We start from the raw sequence: 24015 nt of genomic DNA on the forward strand, positions 1-24015 counted from the left end.
GAGAGGAATTAAAATAAAAATTAAATTAGCTATGTAATCTGAGTACCCCTCAGTACAAAGCCGGGATGAGCGGGCCTCGCGTGTGTGCCTATGGTACCTCTGGTGCCGAGGGATCATTCCTGTGAATGTGGACACCATCTCGGCTCGCTGGTGTCACGGCCGAGACCAGGCCCAGGACCCAAGGCGGAGACTGGGCCGTCATGCTCCCTGACAACCGTTGCCAGGCAGCAAACGCGCAACTGCGTGCGAGAGAGGCGGGGAGCAGTCCCTTCCACGCTGAACGCCACCTCTATAAAACCATAGGGACTCACCCGGAAGAGCTTCAATTAAGGGCGGTACTAGGCGCCGTGGTTGCTTAGGAGAGCGCAGCGCTCTTCCTCAGGTTTCTCTGTTGTGATCGGTTGGCGCCGCAGACATCTTCCGGGTCCCGCGCCTGCTGGCCTCCGACGCGGGGCTTGCCCTCTTTCCACCCGGCTCAAACTCTGTTACTATTAGTTCGCACTGCACACTGAGTGATGCTGTTACGGGGCTCTGGAACTGCGGGACCGTGGGGGTGGCTGACGCTGCTCCTAGTAGCTTGCGCGGCATGGGCCTCCGAAATCACTTTCGAGCTGCCTGACAACGCCATACAGTGTTTTTACGAGGAGATTGTCCAGGGTACTAAGTGCACCCTCGAGTTTCAGGTACTCCATGCTTCCCTCGGCTCCCGGGGAGTCTCTTGTTATTTCACTTTTGCCGTTAGTATTAGGGGCTTAATACCTATATAAATTGGTGGGCACTCAAATTATGTTATGCAAACGGCTTATCTGAAGTGTTGCTTCTAGTGCTTGGTGCCTCTGAACAAATCGTTATAGCATATGTTTGAATGGATATTTACGTATTTCAAATACAATGTCTATTATTTATATGCTTCTGTATGCATATAAAAGGGATGTGCCTCTGGATAAAAGTTTCTTTATCCTTCAGGATGCTTTATCTTAAAGGCAAGAAGCTTGGAGTAAGGATTACATTTAACTACTAGCCTGAGAGGTATCAGAATCACATTACAGAATAGTAAGCTATGAATACCTAAACTGCCAGTTGCTCTTGCAGTGGAGATAGAATAGCTAGTGTGATTCTACAGAAGAACGTGTTATGGACCAACAATAATCAAAGACTGACAATGCTCAAGACAATCATATGAAGTTTTGAGTTACTTGTAGCTATATTTTGAACATACTGGTGTTGGAAAGAATTACTGTCATTAATTGTGCAGGAGTAAGGCAGCAGAACCTCCAGAACATTGCTCTGTTGATGTACACATATGAAAATTAGTCAGACTATAATACCTGTTCTACTGAATATACGCCATTCCTACAACATAAAGCAGCTTGACCTAATAGGCTAGTTGGACAGTTTAGGTCATACATAAAAGAGCTGGTTTACTGCATTTTGGCAGTCTCAACTTGCTGAATAAATTGTATGGATGGGCTTGTAGATATAGTAAATAACTGATATATTACAGTTGTGTCTTTGCCCCATCAAATTTCATCTACTCTAGCCTTTGCTATAGTACCAGTATCTTAAAATGAAGTAACTAAAGCTTCCTTCGTAAACTGTTAGAAAACGTAGTTGATATTACATATCCTCAATTTAAAAGATCTTATTTTGAATTGTTCTGTGAGTCCTTCATAGGATGAGGATTTTTTTTTTCAAACTTGCATTGAGAGATTCTTAAATTAATGCATTTTATTTTAAAACATTTGTCAGATCAAATAATTTGTAATGCTAGCTCGGGGTGCACTAGCTGGATGTCTGTTCTGCTTAAGAGAATTTCTTGGGTTTTTTTTCAGGTGATCACTGGAGGTCATTATGATGTTGACTGTCGGTTGGAAGGTCCTGATGGTGCTGTATTATACAAAGAGATGAAGAAACAATATGATAGCTTCACATTTACTGCATCCAGAAATGGAACATACAAATTCTGCTTTAGCAATGAGTTCTCTACTTTCACACACAAAACTGTGTACTTTGATTTCCAGGTTGGAGAAGATCCACCACTGTTTCCTAGTGAGAACAGAGCAACTGCACTTACTCAGGTAAAATATTGTTGTGCTTGACAGCAACTGTTAGGTGGAGGGAATGTTTTTCAAATTCAACTGCATTAGACATCTATATCGCTTTTGAAAATGAATGGACTGGAGCATCTTTAAAATAAACCCTGTTACTAAAAGTGAACCTTTTCTGAAAATTAGGACTTATAGAATGCAGAGCTGAGAAGGAATTACCAAGTTTTAAAGTGGAAATTAGGGAAAATATACAGCGGCCTAGAGTTTAGGGGAATTTTTTATGCCACGGTTCTATGTGGAAGTGTGGATTTTATAAAGTGTAAAATATCAGTGGATCAGGGCTTTCAAATTTCCTGAACTTTGGAGAAACTTTGAGAACAATTTGGTTTTATATTAAAATAGTTTAGAGTCTTTTTTGAGGGAAAGACTTGAATGGTTGATCTCTTATGTAACTGTCACTTTTAAAATTGGAAGAGAATTCTAGCAAAATACACAGATGAACAAAATCAGTCATACTTAACTGTCTTCTAGATATGTCATTTATAAGGCACTTAAGTGGCAAAGCAGTATTCTTGCTCCAGACTTATTTTCCTAATGTTTCTTTCTTTCTTCATAATTTTAGTTTTACACCACTTCTGCCCAAACTAAATCAGCCAACTTCACTTGGAACAGTAACTTCATGAATTCTAATATTCTTACCCTATAGTTGTTACCAAACTTTACTTTAAACAACCATTTTAATATGCTGGATGTGACCACTATTCTACTAGTTTGAACTCAATGGTAGAAATGCCACTTGCCAAATATCCATTTTGCTCACTTGAATTTACTCCATGTAAGTCTGCAGTGGCTAAAGACTTGTAATGAGCAGGTGACTTGCTGTGAATTCAGTTAGAATTCTTATCTCCTTCTGATCACCTTTCTCTTCTGCTTTATATTGTCTTTTGATTCTTGTTTGTATAGCTCCCTTTCTCCCTGCACTTTCTTTAGTCTCCATTCTGTGCATTCTGTTATATGTTTGGGGGGTTTTGTGTATTAGCGTGGGGGGGTGGGATTGTTACTTGGTACTTTGGCACCAGTAGAGGATATTGAGAACACAGAACATGCAGATTCTAGATCCAGCATCTTTGCAGGCTATGGGAGAAGTTATAAGAAAAAGTTTTATCACTGGGTTATAGCATACATAGTGCAAATCAGAGCTTTGGGAAAGGGGAAGTTAACTTTCAAAGCAAAACACATCTTTGGTAAGTAGATTCTCCATTGCAATTTTCTTGAGGCTTGTAGTATGACCAGATTTGGGCAGACTTTCACAGGGACTGTAAAAGGTAAATCCCCAAAACTAGACTTTATTTAAATTTAAGATCCCTGCTGCAGAGTAGGGGAGGGCTCTATAATTTAGCAGTGAAACAAATGACAGAACTTAATGCATTAAATCTCTTCCTGAATTTTGTTTAGAAGACTATCTTGGACTTTTTTAGACACCTGTCCTGAAAGTCATGAACTTGAAAAGTTGATTTGACACAGATATAACTGACAGTGGTTTTTATTAGGGTGTCAAACACTTGCTTTATAATAGATTATGCTTTTGATCTTCAGGAAATAATGATTTTTAGGGGGATAGCCAGTTGGTTATTTGTTCTAAAACTTAAATATTTTGAAGATATTCATTAATTTCTTGATGGTCAAAAGACAATCATGGGTACTGACTCTTACTTTCAGAAGGTAAACCGAAAATGGAAGAGCTTTATCTAGGTATTGGAAAGCCTGTAGTACATATATTGAAAAGGTTTAAAATTTTTCAGGTTAGAAAAGGGAATGTGATTTTTATGAAAGATGACACATTTAGTTGGGCAATTTGGTCTTGAGTGTTTATTATATAAATATGGTAGGGAGCATCCAGGAACACTGAAAGATAAGAGTTCTCTTTTATCTAATCACTTTTTACATATGTGACTAATAGAAGGGTCTCCTGCCAAAAGAGCATGTTGAAGTCAGCAACCTAGATTTCAGGCTTTTGTGAAACTGAAGTTTAGGTATTATGTGATGAAGAATCACAAACTTGTGAAATCTAAAAGTGTTTTAATATCTACTATGCAAATATTAATGATATAAGAAACTTACTAGCTATCCAGATCTGGAGAAAGATGTACTGCTTGTTTTACTGGTGTATGTGGAATTAGCAAATGTTATATCACTGACATATTTCAATACATTGTTTATATTTACTTTTGAACCCAAACATGCATGAATTTTAATATTCAGTTTCTGGCTCTTAGAGTGCATTACTTTGTATTACATCTGCAGTTTTGCACACTTTGGTTCTTAAGTCAGTCACATTCCTGTGTGTAAAACTTGATTGATATGTTAGATTTATAGTATTTCAGTCTGACAGTGGGCTGAGTTAATCTTTCATTTATAAAGCTATGTGAATCCTAATTTTAAATATCAAATCACAGAACAAGCATTAGAAGGATTCTTAACTGAGCATGTGTATTTATTTGCTTCTCTAGATGGAGTCTGCGTGTGTTTCAATTCATGAAGCTCTGAAGTCTGTGATTGATTATCAGACTCATTTCCGGTTGAGAGAAGCACAAGGCCGCAGCAGAGCAGAGGATTTAAACACAAGAGTAGCCTATTGGTCAATAGGGGAGGCAATCATTCTTCTTGTAGTTAGTATTGGGCAGGTATTTCTCCTCAAAAGCTTCTTCTCAGATAAAAGAACCACAACAACCCGTGTTGCATCATAACTGGTAATGATAATGCTTCAGGTCATTGTGCTATTCACTTGTGAAATTACCAGTCTCCAATTAATTGTAAGTACAAGGAACTATATATATGAAACATCTAAATGTCTACCCCTCCTCATTGATTAAAATTGCAAAACATACCTCAGAAGTTATGAAAGGGACACCCAATTTGAAATATAGAGTAAACTTAATGTTTTATGATACTTGTGTTAAATATCTGGCAATGACCAGCCTCTCTTTGGTTTTGTTGATTTGAATCCAAATTGGGTTTGACTTTACTGATATGATTACCCATCTGTGCTATAATACTTTAAAAGACTCCGCCAATCTAGACTCTGATGTGAAAGACAATACTCATGAAAATTTGATTTGACTTTCATTTTTGGGCTGAATGTATTGTATTATAAACAAGCTAATGTGATGAACTGTAGTTGTGAGATGTATTGCACTGTTTTGATTTGCTGTAACAAAAAAAATCCAATTATATCCTTTGCTTATCTGTAAAACTGTTGCAAGCTTGATACTACATAATGGTGCAAATTCTCCACCTGCCTGGTAAATCTCTACCTTCAAAACCTGCTAAATTTTATAATTGAGTGTATTTGCTTAAACATACAATTTTCTACGTTAAAATATAATGCATTTCCTTTTTTACAATGTTTTACTAAACAACTTCTAAACTGAGACTATTTAAGAAATGTACTTTATTCAAAAATTTTAAATCTCCAAGTTGTTTTTAAAAATGCAATAAAATGGGGAATATTTTAACTTTGTTACTGAAGCTATGCAATCTCTGTACTTGTGCTGCTGCTTGTCACATTTAAGACCAGAGATAGTTTGTTTTTTATCAAGCACTACAGCACCAGCACCAGTTATATTGCATCCATTAGGCACATGCAAAGCTTTTAATTAAATTGTTTTCCTATTAAGAAGCCAATTTAATACTAATACTGCATGGTGTGAGTGCTGTGTACTTTATTTCCCTGTTTGGTGCACTGATACATTATGACCTTGTGCATGTAATTGCTACTCTTTTCTGTTAGTGGTCAAAAATGTTTTAAATGTTTTGTGGTATCTTTTTGGTAGATTTGTAGCTGCATTGCTTCCACTGCTCATGTCTTTAGTTCAGGTATTGTAATAAAATCTTGTTTTATTTGGATGTGGAAGATAGTAAACGTATTTACATACAAGTAGCTTTAATTGAGCTGGTCAAAATAAGGATAAACTTGTTCAGATGGTTCTGGAGGAATAAATGAACTTGGACTCATTTTTAAGTGCACACAAACAAAACTAAGATAAAAAAATTGAGTTACTAATTCTAATTAAAAAATACTCCACTTAAACTAGTTTTCAGCAAGCAGAGAAAGAATGCTAAATTCTCATTAATTGCCTATATTATTTTCCATGAAAAAATTGACAGGATTTACACATGTACTTGGACACTGAATAATCGATCTAAGATAACCTAAGATGACTTTAAAATGGTGTGGTAGTTAAAAAAAAATACTCCTTATCTCTACTGTAAACTGATAAACTACCCTTTCAGAATTGAAAAAAACAACTTTAAGATTTAAAAAATTAATTAAAAGGTCACAGGGGTATTAAATAGCTTAATATTATATTCAGAATAATGTATAATGTCTTACTATCTTGTACTGAACTTGCAGTATTGCAGTTCCATTTTTGAGGTACAAGCTTCCCTGAAATTGTAACAATCTCAAAGATCAAAAACCAAAAACTAATGCTCTCTTTTTATGCCTGCACACAATTTTCTTGATTGTACCTATATGCTTTAACCTTATGTTTCAGCAACTGATCTTCAGGGTTTTTTTTTCATTTCATTACACAAATGGTAATGAAGGGTAATTTATCTGACACTAGCAATTTAGGTGCTCATCATCATGGCTAGGCTTTGCGAACGAAGATTTGGGAAGGCTCTATCCACATTTCCTACAGGCACGCTGGTGGCTTATGAGGCCAATACGTGACAGACATATCCGATTGCAAAAGGCACAGCAGAAAGATTCCTTAGATGGTGTATTCTGCAATACACGGTTCTTTCTGCGTTGCCTTTTTTCCTCGAGGGTGATCCTGCGTGTGTTCTCAAAGGAGACAGCTGCATTATAGATGGTGTGTCTCCAGGCCTCCCAATTGGAGGCCAGAGTGGACCAGTTACGGTGATCAATATGGCCAAGGCTGAGATGTTGTTTCAGGGAGTCCTTGTATCTTTTCTTTGGGGCTCCTCTCATGCGGCAGCCGGTGGCAAGTTCACCGTAGAGCAGGATCTTAGGGAGGCGGTGGTCCTTCATCCTGGAGACGTGCCCTGCCCATCGCAGCTGTGTTCTCATCAACATGGCCTCAATACTTGTGATAGCTGCTTGCTCTAGAACAGATGTGTTGGTCACATAGTCTGACCAGTGGATGTTTAGGATTGTGCGGAGGCAGCGTTGATGGAAGCGTTCTAAGAGACGCAGGTGGTGGCGGTAGATGACCCATGATTCAGAGCCATATAAGAGAGTAGACAACACTATGGCTTTGTAAACACTGATCTTGGTGCTTTTCTTCAAGTGTTTATTACGCCATACTCTTTTGTGGAGTTTTCCAAAAGCACTATATGCCTTTGCTAATCTGTTGTCTATCTCTCCGTCGATCTTACCATCTGAGGAGATGAGACTACCTAGGTAATTAAACTGTTGGACTGATTTGAGCTCTGATTGGCCAATGGTGATGTGGGGATGATGGGGGACTTCCTGAGGTGTAGGTTGATGGAGGACCTCTGTCTTCTTTAAGCTGACTTCCAGACCAAAGAGCTCAGCAGCATCTGCAAAGCAGGATGTTAAACGCTGCAGGGCTGCTTCTGTGTGGGCAACAAGGGCGGCGTCATCAGCATAAAGCAGCTCCTGGACAAGATGGTTTAAGGTCTTGGTTTGGGCCTTCAGTCGCCTTAGGTTGAATAGGCTTCTATCAGTACGGTATCGAATGTAGACACCGTCCTGATCATCGAGGTCTGCTGTGGCCCTTTGAAGCATCATGCTAAAGAAGATGGTGAATAGGGTAGGAGCGAGAACGCAGCCTTGTTTCACACCATTCTTAATTAAAAAGGGCTCAGAAAGTGCATTGCCATATCTGACTTGGCCGTGCTGATCCTCATGGAGTGAGATGATCATTTTAAGGAACTTGGGGGGACAACCTAAACGTTCCAAAATCTGCCACAGACCTTTTCTGCTCACAGTGTCAAAAGCCTTGGTGAGGTCGACAAAGGTAACATAGAGACCTTTGTTCTGTTCCCTACACTTCTCTTGCAGTTGTCTGAGGACAAATACCATGTCTGTGGTGCTCCTGTTGGCTCTGAAACCACATTGGCTTTCAGGAAGGATACCTTCTGCTATAGTGGGTATTAGTCTGTTCAAGAGTATTCTTGCCAGGATTTTGCCAGCAATGGAGAGCAGAGTAATACCATGATAATTTGAGCAGTCAGATTTAATTCCTTTCTTCTTATACAAGGTGATGATGACTGCATCACGAAGGTCAGATGGTAGTTTGCCGAGTTCCCAACAGCGCACCACGAACTCATGAAATTTGGTGTGGAGTGCAAGGCCCCCATGTTTCCAGATTTCAGGTGGAATGCCATCAATCCCAGCTGCCTTGCCGATTTTCACCTGCTGTATGGCCTTGAGGGTTTCTCCTAAAGTGGGGGCAGTATCCAATTCATACTTTACTGGTTGTTGTGTGATGGACTGAATTGCTGAGTCTTGGACTATGCGGTTGGTACTGAATAGAGTCTGAAAGTGTTCAGACCATTGATTCAGAATGGAGGTTTTATCTGGCAGAAGTGTTTGACCATCAGCACTGAGTAGAGGGCTTTGTACCTGGTATGTAGGCCCGTATGCTGTTTTCAAGGCCTCATAGAAACCTTTGTGATCACCTGTATCTGCGCATAATTGAGTTTTTTCAGCTAGGTCGATCCACCATTTGTTCTGGATGTCACGGAGTTTCTGTTGGAGCTTGCTGCATGCAAGACGAAAGGCTGTTTTTCTTGCGTGACAGGATGGCAGTGCAAGGTGTGCTTGGTGGGCGGTTCTCTTCTTCCTCAACAAGTCTTGGATTTCTTGGTTGTTTTCGTCAAACCAGTCCTTGTTCTTCTTGAGGGAGAACCCTAAGGATTCTTCAGAGGATTGCAGGATGCTGTTTTTAATATGGTGCCAGATTGTTTCAGGAGAGGAATCTGCAGAAACTGTGGGAATGTTATCAAGCTTAGTTTGAAGGTTTGCCTGGAAACTGTCTCTTACTGTGGCTGATTGGAGATTGTTAACTTGGAGTCTTCTCCTTGGGATGCTGCCCCTTTTTGGTTTGAATTTGAGCTTGAAATTGAGTTTACAGCGCACCAGCCGATGGTCTGTTTGGCATTCTGCGCTGGGCATCACGCAGGTATGGTGGACATCGCGGGCATCTTTCTGTCGCACCAGGACATAATCGATGAGGTGCCAGTGCTTAGAACGGGGGTGCATCCAGGTTGTCTTCAGACTATCTTTCTGCTGAAAGATAGTATTAGTGATGGTGAGTTGTTGCTCTGCACAGAATTCTAGCAGAAGTCGACCATTATCATTGCAGTTTCCAACACCATGCTTGCCTAATACACCTTTCCAAGCTTCAAAATTCTTGCCTACTCTGGCGTTGAAATCACCAAGGATAATGATCTTATCGTCTGCAGGAACCTTTTGGGTAAGGAGGCGCAGGTCAGTGTAAAATTTATCTTTTTCAACAGGGTCAACTTGGTGAGTTGGGGCATATATACTAAAGATGACAACGTGTTGCTTGTTGTTTAGTGGAAGGCGTAGGGAGATAATGCGGTCAGAGTGACCTGTCGGCAGATTTTCGAGTTTAGGAACAATGGAGTTTTTGATCATGAAGCCGACTCCTGAGAGGTGTTTTTCGGTTCTGGGCTTGCCTGACCAAAAGAGTGTGTAACCGGCACCATGTTCTCTGAGGCTGCCTTCTTCATGAAGGCGAACTTCACTGAGAGTGGCAATGTTGATGTTGAGACGAGCCAGCTCATGAGCAATTAGGGCAGACCGACGCTCAGGACGTCCGCTATCCACAGAATCGAGCATGGTTCTGATGTTCCAACATGCTAGAGTTAATTTAGGTACACCTTTGGAGGCAGGTGCGTGCCTTTGACTTTTCTTTGTGCGACCGCATTGGAGGAAGATGCCCGTTGGTCTGCGGTTAACCAACTGGGTGAAAGTGGAGATGAGCTTTGTTTAGGCCACCTTTTCTAGGCCCCTCTCCGAGTGGAGCAAGCAGTGCTGTACTTGAAAAGGCTGCTTGGTCGTTCAGGGTGCTGCCTCAAGAGACTGTCATCTCCGGTCAGTCTCAAATGACCAATATCCTGAACCGCCTGCATGCAGGGTTGAGTCTGTGGCTCCCAGTGCATCTTTCACCTGCCGTTTCGACCCTCGCCCGTCGCTACAGGACTTTTTGCATGTGGGTCAAGCCTTCAAGCCTGCGCAATGGATTTTTTAGGTGAGATTCAGTATGCGCGGAACTGAACCCACCCTTTAATCCTGAGGTTCATCTGCCAGGGCCGAGCGAGCTTGGACGGTGGCAGTGAGGTCCTCAGGACGTAGGTTTGATTAGAGTGACCTTCTCTTAGATGGATGGCCTTACAGGGCTAAGCGAGCTCCATCTGCCCGGGTTTGGGATTAGAGTTGTCCTTCTCCTAGGATGACTGCCAGAAGGCTAATGAGCTCATCCTGCCCACAGATTTATTGTATCCGACCCTACAGTTTTGACCTGTCTGGCATGGGCGACCCTACCGAAGGCATGTACCATCGCCAGCATAGCTCGCAACCACATAGGGGTATACAGGCTGCATTCTTACTATCAAAAAAACGATTAGGCCAAGTCTTACACTACCTAGTTTTCTGTCATCTGTCTATATTCAATCCCAGGGAAGCACCCAGGATCAGCCCTTTGACCTGACCAACCTTTCAGGATGTAACAAATAAATCCAGGACATACCAAACCTGGGCAGTAGCCACAGGTGAACCAAAAACAAACAAACGAGCGAAACTGTTCTGGCCACCGTACCCACCTAGGGCTCGAGGACCTCTCCAGGCCCCAGCCCGACCAAGATCTCCAAGCCCCAGAGGAAACTATTATCCACCCTGATCTTGTCCTCCCCCCACCGTGTTTCCTCATATCTTCCCACGCACTACTTACCTGACCACCCTCCAGTCCGAGGACCCCCACAGCCTGCCTGGTACCCCCCCCCCCCCAAAACCAGACCGGCAAACCTCTGTGTACTCCGAGGCTTCAATTCTCCTCTCTCTCCTTTCTCATGAGGGCACAAGGCCACGCCGGCGAAGCTCCCACTCTCCTTTCCTGCTGGGGGGGAGGGGACCGGGGGCAGCCCCGCGCGGGACCCCGGGGCGGCCGCGCGAGAACCGCGGAGGGGGCCCCGCAGCCGCGCGAGAAACGCGGAGGGGGCCCCGCGGCCGCGCGAGACAATTTAGGTGCTAGAGTCAGATAAAAACATGATATAATTTTTATAGTATCCACTATAATCTTCTGATGCCTGAATATCACTTGTTGAGTAGCTTTAATCGCAAAAAAAACATTTGTTTCAAAAACGGAAGTGGTTTCTGTGGAGAATTAGCTAGCAGGACAAGGGCATATGGATATAGCTAAAGCTATGGGCGAGCTGTTAGAGTATAGAACACGGCCCATGAGAAAATCTGAGATAGCAAAGCCATGGCAAGGCTACAGTGTCTTTGTCCGTGCTAGTTGGCTGGTAAACAGGACGTTGTGATTAGCAAAACAAAAGCAACTGAGAGCCACCTGTGTCAACAAAAGAAGGGAGTAAGAGGCGGAATCAACATTTAAGCCAGAGCCAATAATGAGCTTAGTTTTTGCAATATGTATGAGCTAATTATAAAGCATATATTAAGCTGTTAGCAGTGATCAATAAATGAAGCTTGTTGATTCTCATATTGAGCGTCACTCTCTTCCCTCGTCGCGACATAATGGCGCCCGAAGCAAGGGACGATAAACGAGGATCCTGCTGAGTTTTGCACGGTTACCCGCGGTCCCCGAAGCCTGAACAGGGGCTAAGTTAAATCTGCAGTCCCAGGGACTAAGTTGAATCTGCGGTCCCCGAAACCTGAACAGGGGCTAAGTTAAATCTGTAGTCCCCGAAGCCACGGTCTGACGCAGTAGCCGGTCGGTCTTGCAGCAGCACAAGAGGCAAAAGAGTTGGACTCCGTGCCCCAGGCGACCTCACAGGAGGGTCCTGGCCGACAACGCCGCCGACGTCTTGTAAAGGGCTGCAACAGCGCGCTGAAGATTTATAGGTATGGAAAGACAAGCGGCGCTTTTATTACTCCAGTGCTTTTTAGAAAAGCGAGGAGTTAAGGGTATAGATTTGAAAAAGGAATTACCAGGATTGCTTGCGACGGGGGTTGCTAAAAGTTGTTTTGTGGACCCTAATACAGTTTTTGATGAAGGAGAATGGAGACGTTATGGGGTTAAGTTATGGGAGGTTGCCGCGGAGACGGAGCTCGGTGTAACATGAGAGAAGTGGAGAAGCTGCCAGGCCAGCCAGACAAGACGCCTGGACAGGTGAGCCACCGAGAACAAGAGGGATCTAATGTTGCATCTATATGGAAGTCTATCCTGCTTAAAAAAGGGAGAGAAATTAGACGAACTGGCTGTGCGACAGATGCTGCTTTCATGTAAGGGCCAGGGATATGAAGCGAACACTGTAACTGCCTTTACTATCTCTACTTGGAAAGAACTTAGTGATAAGCTCTTTACTGCTGCCTCTAAGGGAGAAAAAGTTGCTGCTTCCCTCCCTACAACTTGGCGATTGTTATCTGGAACAGTAAAAGGCATTAAAGCACAGTCTGAGGACATTAGAATGCTACTAGATACCATCATACGGAGAAATCGTGCAAAAAGGGAGTCGAGTGAAGTTGAAGGGAGCCGGAGCGGGACCAGAGATCACGGAGCGGGGCCGGGGACAACCGAGCGGCCCCGCCAACATGAACACGGTGCTAGCATCTCGGCAGTGCATATCCAGGACGATCGGGGACGACGGCTGCGGCGTGAAAGTACTGCTGATGGACCAGGGATGAACTTTACGAACACTATGACTGAGTTCCACCTTAAGACATTTCCAGCTTTTCATCTGAACTGTGCTGCGGGACTGCGCTGCGCATTTGTGGCTGTGTTCACGGCGCTGTGTGCTTGCGCCGCTGTGCTGAGTGAACCCGTGCCGGCGCCGGGTCTTTCCGCCTGTGCCGGGTGCCTACGGGGTGGCGCCGGGCAGCGGGGCAGTGGCGGTGGTCGCGGCGCCTGCGTGGTCCCGGCTCGGAGTGCTCCCGGATGACGCAGAGCCGGGGGCCGGTGAAATCTCTCGGAGCGGTGCGCGGCCTCGGCTTGGAGCGGTGCGCCCGCGTGCGTGCACGCCTGCGGCCCCGGGTGCGGCGGGCGGCGGGAGGGCTCTGTTTCCCCCGCACTGCTGACAGCCATGGTCCCGGGGGGTGTGCGTTCCCCCTTCCCTTCTTTACAGCGAATGTTTTTTTCCCTGGTGCCGCTCCTCTTCCTAGAGTGGCGAGTTAATGACGGTAGCAAAAGCTTCGGGAAGTGCAGCTGGGGGAGGGGGAAAGCTGTTTGTCTTTTTTCCTCATTACTCCAATCACCCCCTCTCTGAAACGTGCCTGTTTGCAGCTGTCTTCTCCCTCTCCTATGTTTTTGTCTTTTCTTAAGCAGACCCTGTGATTAAGTGCCTTCTGCTGATTTTCTCTGGGTGAGCCCGGCCCCTCCTCCCCCTCCTTCGTCCTTCGGCAATGAGGGGCGTGGGGAAGGCAAAGACAGTAAAACACGGAAAAAAGAGAAAAGAGAAAAAACAACTTAAAATTAACAATATCCCAACTTATAAATCAGATAAGATTGCTCTGTTTTTACAGCAATAGGTGTTACGCATACAGAGTGCTCATGGCATTCTCAAACGTTTTCTTCAAAAACAGAAAGGGAGACTGACGAAAAAATCCCTTGAAGTAAGATTAGAAATAACGCAACATCCGTGCTTAGCTTTTTATATATTGCAGAAAGTTGTTAAGAATTTCCTATAGTTTGCCATTTTGCTTCTCTTACATGAAATTTGGCTGTTTCCCCCAGGGGCAGGGTGCAGGTAGAAGATTTGCAGACAAGACGATGAGATGAAGGGGAATAGTTCTGCCCCCTGCACAAGTAGTTTTATTGCCTTTATGATAAAATATCGTTGCTCTATGAGAAGGGTTGAAAATTTCCAAGACAATATTCTCTTCTGTCTTGCTGTAAATGTCTTTTGCATGGAGAGTTATGCAGGATTTGCAGATTGCTGATGGCGGCTATGCCATAAATTTCCTTTGAATTACGAAACTGATAAGAAGTGCACAGCCAATGACTACTTGAAAATGTGTGTGTGATTGAGGAGAGTGTTTGAGGTGGCCACCTGAATGCACGAGTGGAAAAAGATTGTGTGAAAGAGAAAAACTACGTGAATGTGTGACTGTGTAAACTTAAAAATACTTTCTGCCAGTGTCAAGATTTTAGAGATGTGTAACATGATTCTGTTGAACCATAGTGACTCCTTATTCTGGATGGTATATGAATTCTTCAAATTCCCACCATGAGTAATTCCACTCTTATGAAAACTGGTGAGGTTTTAGTTATTTCAAGACTAGCCCTGTCTGACTAGCCATATGATTAGGACTGAAGTTAAATAAGAGGTTCTTACACAAATTTGGTGTTCTATTTCTGCCTTGTTTCAGAAATTTATGAAAGTTAAGTCTCAGGTGGAGTTTTTCCACTGCTGCTGTTCCTTAGCTGTGCGAGCTGCGCAGGAGATCACTAGTTTTAGAGCGAGTAAAAACCATAAGCCAGCAAATATTAGTGCAGACTGCAAGGTTAGCAGAGCCCAAAGCAAGGTGCACCACTATGCATCCAGGTGCCCGGGAACCATTCTTACAATTCGTGGAAAAGCTGCAAGACGCTGTAGAGAAACAAGTTTTGTGACAGTTACAGAAGTTACCAATTACATAACTAGCTAGAGATAATGCAGGCTTGTGCCGGAGTGAGGTCCTTAGACCATCAAATAATTGCATTTGCATCTGCTATGGCAGTAGTGAGGGTCGTTTTGAGCTTTTCTGTGTTTTCCAGGATTTAAATCAGGAGTTGTCGATGTTGCTGCCTTGCTTGTTCAGCTCGTTGCAGGGGGACCCTTGCAGACTGTCAAGGCCATCCTGCGTGCCTTCTCAAAAAACATCTGCAATGTTGTGGATAGTGTGTCTTCAGGCCTCCTGGCTGGAGGCCAGAGCGGACCAGTTATGCCAAGTCTTATTTTTCAAGCGTTGTTTGTACTCTAAAGAACTCCTTTGCAGAGGATTGTTCCAGCAAGTTTCCTATGCTTCGATCCAGTGCAGCTTCATAGTTTTTCACCTCTTTTACAGTTTGGGAAAAACATGCTGTGCTTGGCCAAAAGCCTCCTCTAAACTGATGGTCTTGTGGTCCCTGTGGGAGCTGAGGACAGAGCATAGCATGCAAATGCAGACCTTGTCCTTCTCGCAGTAGCATTCCAGCAATTTGCCATGCTAAGGGCATTTCCTCTCAGCCAAAACCTGGGCACCACAGGGCTCCACCAGGACGTAGTTCTTCTGGGTGTTCTTTGTGCTGTGCTTGCTCAGGTTTCCTCCTTCTGTTTGCATTGCACTTTCTACTTTTCCTCCCCTTGATGAACAGAAGCATCCAAAAAGTTCTCCACTATGTTGCGGAGATGGAAGTTGAGCTTTAGCTCCCCGGTGGGGCCTATGGGGTAAAGGCAGAGTGGGCACTTGGAAGGGCCCTGCTGACATTTCTGTTCCTTCTGGATGCACTCCTTGCAGAAGCTGTGACCGCACCCCAGGGACATGGGGTTCCTGTAAATGTCCAGGCAGATGGGGCAGGTCAGCTCATCCTTCAGCCTGGCCTCAGTACCTGCCTCAGCCATGTTGCCTGAGCCTCACGACAGGGCTGAGGGCAAGGAGGAGAGCACTGGTGAGAAACTGAGAGCACAGCATACAGAAGCCTTCAGATGTCGATTTAGCTTAATTCATTCTATTGCTCGCTCAGTTGTTGTCTCTTGTCCAGGTTGTTGTTGTGCTTGTACTGTCTATTTTAGTACTAACCCTCGAGGTCTTACAGCCTTACAGATTTGGCAATCAGATGATTCAAGTCGATGAAATTGGTAATTTGGAGCATGTCCATGTGTCTATTGGCATGTCTTCCCACGTAGTGGTTGTTAATACATGTACTATACAAAAAGGTCATGGTGTCATTGCTGCATTTGAGATGCCCGCTCAGGTGCGGGCGAACGATGAACTACCTTGTGTCTGTAAATCTGTCCAAGTTTTCTTTGCCTTGCGAAAGGTCACTCATGTTACAGCTAACTCACATTCTCCTACAGGACAGGCTATTGTGGAGATGATGTATGGTGCCCTGAAGCAATTGCTTCACATAAAAATGGGAGTATTGTGGAGAATTAGCTAGCAGGACAAGGGCATATGGATATAGCTAAAGCTATGGACGAGCTGTTAGAGTATAGAACACGACCCATGAGAAAATCTGAGATAGCAAAGCCATGGCAAGGCTACAGTGTCTTTGTCCGTGCTAGTTGGCTGGTAAACAGGACGTTGTGATTAGCAAAACAAAAGCAACTGAGAGCCACCTGTGTCAACAAAAGAAGGGAGTAAGAGGCGAAATCAACATTTAAGCCAGAGCCAATAATGAGCTTAGTTTTTGCAATATGTATGAGCTAATTATAAAGCATATATTAAGCTGTTAGCAGTGATCAATAAATGAAGCTTGTTGATTCTCATATTGAGCGTCACTCTCTTCCCTCGTCGCGACAGGTTTCCACTAAGTCATCTCTGTGTACTGTCAAAATTAGTAAACAATGGGGTAAACAAAGTATTATCTGACTGTCACATACATGTCTCTAATTTTTTTTTAAACATTTGAATTTGTTGAATGGGACTGTTTAGCTCAATATTATTCCTGCTGAGGTTTAGTGGACTTGAATTTTGCATTGAAATTAGGCATGTGAACTAAACCTCTGGTATAATGCTGTATCATCTGCAGCAATAGCTTAAAAAGGCCTTTAATCTGGGGTTATGAAAAACATGCTACACATTTGAAAATTGTGTATATTTTTTAAAAGAAGTGATTGGATAGGATATAATAAAACACATACTACCACTTCAATATGGTGAAAAAATCACAAAGCATTTATCTTTTTTTCTTTTTTTTATTATTTTTTTGCTAAAACTGCATATATGAAAAGAATAGTTCAGTTAGTGGTGTGATATGCAACTAAATTGCCCTGTGTTAAATGAGATACATCTGTGTTTGAAGTTGTGAAAGGTTTCAACTATTCCTTTTGTGGTTTATGTTTGCATAATTTTTCATGTCCTGAAATGTTAGTTGTTGTTTTAGTTTAAAGGGAGGGGGGGAAGTTTGAATGAGACAAAAAGACCCTGTGAATATTGTATGGGGAAATACAAATTAATCATAGAATGGTTTGGGTTGGAAGGGACCTTAAAGATCATCTATCTCCAACCCCCCTGGTAGGGCAGGGAACCTTCTACTAGACCAGGTTATCCAGAGCCCCTTCCAGCCTGGCCTTGAACACTTCCTGGGATGGGGCATCCACAACCTCTCTGGGCAACCTGTTCCAGTGCCTCATCACCCTCACAGTAGAGAATTTCTTCCCAATATCTAATCTAAACCTGCCCTCCTTCAGTTTAAAGTCATTCCCCCTTGTCTCATCACTGCATGTCCTTGTAAAAAGTCCCTCTCCAGCCTACTTGTAGACTCACTTTAGGTGCTAGAAGGTGCTATAAGGTCTCCCCGGAGCCTTCTCTTCTCCAGGCTGAACAGTCCCAGCTCTCTCAGCCTGTCTTCATAGGAGAGGTGTTCCAGCCCTGCAATCATCTTGGTGGCCCTCCTCTGGACTTGTTCCAACAGGTCCACGTCTTTCTTGTGTTGGGGGCCCCAGAGCTGGAGGCAGTACTCCAGGTGGGGTCTCACTAGACCAGAGTAGAGAGGGAGAATCACCTCCCTTGACCTGCTGGCTGTGCTGCTTTTGATGCAGCCCAGGATGTGGTTGGCTTCCTGGGCTGCAAGCGCACATTGCCAAGACATGTTGAGCTTCTCATCCATAAACACCCCCATGTCTTTCTCCCCAGGGCTAGTCTTGATCCATTCTCCACCCAACCTGTACTTGTGCTTGGGATTGCCCCAACCCAGGTGCAGGACCTTGCACTTGGCCTTGTTGAACTTCATGAGGTTTCCACAAGCCCACCTCTCAAGCCTGTCCAGGTCCCTCTGGATGCCATCCCTTCCCTCTGGCATGTTGATTGCACCACACAGCCTGGTGTCATCGGCAAACTTGCTGAGGGTACACTCAATTCCACTGTCCATGTCACCAATGAAGATGTTAAAAAGTGCTGGTCCCAATACGCCACTTGTCACTGCTTTCCACTTGCACATTGAGCTGTTGACTGCAACTCTTTGAGTGCAACCATCCAGCCAATTTTTTATCCAGCGAGTGGTCCATCCATCTAATCCACATCTCTCCAGTTTAGAGACAAGGATGCTTGTGCTTTGCACAAGTCTAGGTAGATTACATCAGTCGCTCTTCCCTCATCCACCACTACTGTAACCCTGTTGTAGAAGGCCACCAGATTTTTCAGGTGCAACTTGCCTGTAGTGAAGCCACGTTGGCTGTTATCCACCCCCTCCTTATTTTCCATGTGCCTTAGCATAGTTTCCAGGCGGATCTGCTCCATGACCTTGCCAGGCACTGAGGTGAGACTGACTGGCCTGTAGTTCCCTGAGTATAATATATATTCACATTCATATAATATATGAATGTAATCGGATTCACTTTGTGGAAGAATAATGCTTCTGAGTGTCGCAGGTAAATTATTAAGAGAAGTCATCATTGCGGGGTTAACTAAAAGGGTTTTACCAATGATTAAATGATGATCAAATGATAATTAATCAATTATTGAATGAAAATTAGTTTGTAATCAAGTGGTGATTAAGCAATAATTGAATGATAATTAAACAGTGATTTAAATGATTATTTGACTGATAATTAGATGGCGGCCAAACACTCTACTTACTTACTACACTTCTAATAATTAAGTTATAGCTGGATATATAGACATCAGTAGCATACAATATACTTTTAGGCTTAATGTAAAATGTTGCTTATCTTGTTCTAGATAATAAATGCCTCGTAAGAGGTCTCTCAAACCCAAGGAGTAACCTTGAGAGGCATCCTTGTTTAAGGGGGAGATCATCGCCATGCAGCCTGCTGCCATACAGGAGAGCTCAAGGGGGCTACAGATATTTATAGTGTCAAGTGATTGACTCATAGTCAAATCCCCTTTGGTGTATGTGCAGGAGAACAGCAGTTGTAGTTTTGTCTAGTCCCAGCTCAGGCTGGCACTGTTAGCTCCTGATAAGATATGGCCTAGGTTCATTATTGTGTTGTGCATGCAAAAATATATCTCCCAAAGAGCAGATTATAATAATATAAAACTTCATTTTCAATCTTGGACAAAATCATTGTCTCCCCAAGGGATAATGACATGGATTTACCAATTTTTGTTCCTACTCTTTCTTTTTGATTATAAGCCTATGTTCAGTCTTCCTGTCTAATGCTCGGAGCCTATGCTGGCATCATTTCTTAAACTTCAAAAACCTCCTGGCATCATCTCATATATGACACATATGGGTTGCATTGCTTCTGTACATCTCCTTGACCCCAGCAAGTAAGACAGATTAGTCTAACTTCTGATCAATTTTTAACGATATAAGAATTAGTCCATCAACATTATATCTGTAATGATAGGAGCAGTCCTTCTAAAACAAACCAGAATTACCAAATTTGGAGTTAAGTTTACATTCCTGGGCCAGTCGTTTCAGGGACTGACTGATCATTGGATGAATTGTCCATGTTTCAGATGTGACTGCGAATAAAATGGAGTAAACTTGAAGTAAATGTGAACAGAATTATTTGGAAGGGGAACTACTGCTCATGGGAACAGAACAAATCTCGGTAGCTATACATTAGTTCTGTTAACTATAGTATTAATAGGAAGGCATATAATTAGAGTACTGCATGTTGCAAGGTTATGCTGTTCAACAAAAGTGAAATCTGTTTCAGTATTGCCAAGAAAAAAAGAGATTCCTGCCACTGTACAAATGTATTAGTCTATGTATGCATGTCTACACACACCCACAGGCTTTCAGATGAACAAGAACAGTTCATCTATCTTTTATATATGTCATAGATAATGTCAGACACTGTGGTTCTTTTAGTGTACTGTATCTGTACAACCTATATGCATTCCTCTTAAGAAGAAATGTATCAAATTAGTACTAAACACGTTTAACAGGCCCTGGGTATGGTGTGGAAAGGAAGCAAATTACCAAGGAACAAAATAGTGTTTTATGTTTTTTGAGTATGTTAATGAACTGGGAGCACTTAAATGATATAGAAAATAGCCTTTTGAATTTTGGTTTATAAATGTCAGTTGAAGATACAAGGACTCCCTGAAACAACATCTCAGCCTTGGCCATATTGATCAACATAACTGGAGGTCTGGAGACACACTATAACGCTGCTGATGCCTTTGAGAAAGCACGCAGGATCACTCTCGAGGAGAAAAGACATTGGAAAGGTGATCCCTTCCAACCTGAACCATTCTGTGATTCTGTGATTCTATGAAATGCTGAATGCACTGAGGGTTCTTTGTGAAGTCAATGGATGCCCCCACAGTGGCTCTAGCTCCACAAAATCTCTTTTCTGTTGCACAGTATGGTCCAAACATGGATGAGGCATGTGGTGCATTCATAACTGATTTTCACTCTAACTTTTTGAGACAGATACATACCTATTATTCTCATTTGCAAAACATGAAACAGAGCCAGAATGCAAAACATTGTGTCCAAATTGTGAAAGCAGGTGTCAGAACTATGACATTAGCTAACTCTCTCTTAAGTACTTCATCGACGTTGGTCCAGACACCAAAGTCCTACTCATTATCTTTTCACTTCAGCAAAGAGCCAATTGTTTTCCTCAGAGCTGACTGTCCTCACATTCAGAACAGGCATTTAAAGTAAAAAAAATTAAATTACCACTTTTCAATTTCCACCACAAAAAGGAATCATCATGGCCAGGCTTCATGAACAAAGATTTGGGAAGGGTTCTACCCACGTTCGTTGCAAGCGCGTTGGTGGCTAAAAAGGCCAATACGAGATAGGCATGACCAGTTGCAAAAGGCACAGCAGAAAAACTCCTTAGGTGGTATATTCTGCAAGGCACGATTCTTTCTGCGTTGTCTTTTCTCCTCAAGGGTGATACTGCGTGCTTCTCAAAAGCATCAGCAGCGTTATAGATGGTGTGTCTCCAGAGTAGACCAGTTATGTTGATCAATATGGCCAACGCTGAGATGTTGTTTCAGGGAGTCCTTGTATCTTCTCTTTGGGGCTGCTCTCTTGCGGCAGCCGGTGGCAAGTTCACCATAAAGCAAGATCTTCGGGAGGTGGTGGTCCTTCATCCTTGAGACGTGCCCTGCCCAACGTAGCTGTGTTCTCAGCAACATGGCCTCAATACTTGTGACTGCTGCTTGTTCTAGAACAGATGTATTAGTCACATAATCTGACCAGTGGATGTTTAGGATTGTACGGAGACAGCGTTGATGGAAGCGTTCTAGGAGACACAGGTGGTGGCAGTAGATGACCCAGGATTCAGATCCATATAAGAGAGTAGACAGCACAATGACTCTGTAAACACTGATCTTTGTACTTTTCTTCAGGTGTTTATTTAGCCAAACTCTTTTATGAAGCTTTCTGAAAGCACTGTATGCCTTTGCTAACCTGTTGTCTATCTGTCCATCAATCTTACCATCCGAGGAGATGAGACTACCTAGGTAATTAAACTGCTGAACTGATTTGAGCTCAAATCAGTTCAACAGTGAGTCAAGATACACACAGGGAGATTACTTAGTAATTACCATCATGGGCAAAACAGGCTTGACTTGGGGAAAAGCAATTTACTGACAAATAAAAATAGAGTAGGATAGTGAGAAACAAAGAGAAAAACTAAACACCTTCCCCCCACCCCACCTGATTGGCTCAGCTTTGACCAGCAGTGCATCTGGTTTGGAGCTGTCCGGAACTGGTTCTTTCCACCATAGGGGCAGTGTAGTAGAATGCTCTACCTAAGTGGGAGTAAAACTACCTTATTTGCAAAAGTTATCAGTGCTGGCTGGAGGAGGGGCTTTTGGTGTTGAAGAATGCTGAGACCACCCTCACTCATCAACCCCAAAGTTAAACATTCTGAGGAAGAACAATGTTTCCTGACAGAAACTGGCACCTGTCGGGGTGTGGCAGACACCAGGGTTCTAGGTTCGATCACTGTATGGGCCATTTACTCAATGAATTGAGCTTGATGATCCTTGTGGGTCCCTTTCAACTCAGAGTATTCTGTGAAATCTCTGTGATAAAGGAACCAATAAGTGATAATACAGATAACTTATCTAAGGCTGCTGAGCTGACACAGCTGGCCTGGAGATGTATGACTGACAGTCAATGACTTTATACTATAAAAGTCCAGTCCCATTTTTTAATGGCAGGGTCTTCTAACACACCCCTTCTCAGGGTATGTGTGGAGATTCCTCCCTTGAGTGGGGATGCCCCTCAAGGTTACTCCTTAAGGCTGAGCGAAAGAGATTTGCCTATGATTGTTGCTATGGGTGAGCAACATCAATCTCTGATTAATAATTATTTTACTAGCTTTAATATCGTTGCTTCAATATTGCTTCAACAGTGTATTATACTACTAGTTATACCTATGCATTCTGTGTAGTAAATAATTCTGATTAAGATCTTTTAGTCTACTCATCATTATTGTAATAAATTTAAATAAATAATTTATTTTATTTATATAAATGTATTTGATTTGCCATCCTTAACCTGTGGGATAAAGTTGTATAAAGGCTCAATTACACCTATATAATCCTTTACACATAAACCTTTGACCAAGGCAATGGTATAAAAGGTAGTGACTGTAAAAAATAAATGTCTCAGTATCCCTGATGAACTGAGTCTGTGATTTGATACGCCACACAAAAGAGTAAATTTATTTCTGTTACCTCTCTAACCAAGGGATCCCTGAAGCAACACCCGGGCAGAGGTGCACAAGCAGAGAGACAGGCACTGTTAAACTTGGTCCATGCTAGAGGATCACTGGCTGCTGTTCACACAGGCTTATCAAGAACTGTTACCAGCTGCAAGATCACTGGAGTGATTTACAGTCCTCCTCTCCAATCTTCTGCTTTTAACCCATTCCTCCCAACAACATTCCTTCCTTCTGTTGTGTCAACTGCACTGCTTAGCTTTGTGTCATCTGCAAACTTGCTGAGGTTGCACTCAAATCTCTCTGTCTATGTCAAGTGTTCAAGAAGCATTTGGACAATACTCTCAGGCACATGGTGTGATTCTTGGGGCTGTCCTGTGTAGGGCCAGGGGTTGGACTTTGATGATCCTTGTGGGTCCCTACTAACTCAGAATATTCTATGATTCTATGATATTAAAGAGCACTGGTCCTAAGACAGAGTCATGAGGGACACCACTCTTCACCAGCCTCCACCTGGATGTAGAGCCATTGACCACAGCTCTCTGGCTGTGTCCATTCAGCCAGTTCCTTACCCACTGTCATTAACATAGTATTTTACATACCCATAGTCTGTAATTGCCCCTTACTCACATAAACCCCTTCCCCATAGAGCGTGGATGGTAAAATACTTGTGTACTGTATCTTTAAACTTAAATGGAGACAGTGTATAGCCAATGGCTATAGCTTTAGGTTGTTTTGTATATAATTTCACTGTTTGAAGTGTATAGATATGGATAGCTGTCATACTGAGGGTGTGTTGGCTTTGTGGATTCACCACCCAGCACCCATCTCTGCACAGACATAAAATAAATATCGACTCTGTGTGTGGATCGGCTTCTTGCACAGCAGGTGAAAGAATCCACATTTGGGACAACACTGACTAGTGAGGGAATGGCATGAAGCTGCATCAGGGGAGGTTTAGGTTGGATATTAGGAAAAAGTTCTTCAC

The 24015-nt window shown here is 43.0% G+C and overlaps 1 protein-coding gene across 1 annotated transcript; it reads left to right on the top strand.

Moving 5' to 3' along the window:
• The first annotated feature begins 337 nt into the window (after positions 1-337).
• On the top strand, positions 338-20552 carry LOC135405115 (transmembrane emp24 domain-containing protein 7-like). Its single transcript, XM_064639823.1, has 5 exons — positions 338-683; positions 1833-2078; positions 4559-6684; positions 11311-11435; positions 16726-20552. Exons 1-3 carry the CDS (start codon positions 516-518, stop codon positions 4793-4795), a joined length of 651 nt encoding a protein of 216 aa, XP_064495893.1. The 5' UTR covers positions 338-515; the 3' UTR covers positions 4796-6684; positions 11311-11435; positions 16726-20552.
• Positions 20553-24015: the final 3463 nt, after the last annotated feature.

The sequence above is a fragment of the Pseudopipra pipra genome, chromosome W (assembly GCF_036250125.1).
Source record: "Pseudopipra pipra isolate bDixPip1 chromosome W, bDixPip1.hap1, whole genome shotgun sequence".
NCBI lineage: Eukaryota > Metazoa > Chordata > Aves > Passeriformes > Pipridae > Pseudopipra > Pseudopipra pipra.

What these genes read in the sequence shown, in the direction of transcription:
- LOC135405115 (XM_064639823.1), top strand. Translation starts at nt 516, where the DNA reads ATGCTGTTACGGGGCTCTGGAACTGCGGGACCGTGGGGGTGGCTGACG. An exon ending in AGTGCACCCTCGAGTTTCAG is followed by an intron (nt 684 to 1,832) that starts GTACTCCATGCT and finishes GTTTTTTTTCAG; the next exon opens with GTGATCACTGGAGGTCATTA. An exon ending in GAGCAACTGCACTTACTCAG is followed by an intron (nt 2,079 to 4,558) that starts GTAAAATATTGT and finishes TTGCTTCTCTAG; the next exon opens with ATGGAGTCTGCGTGTGTTTC.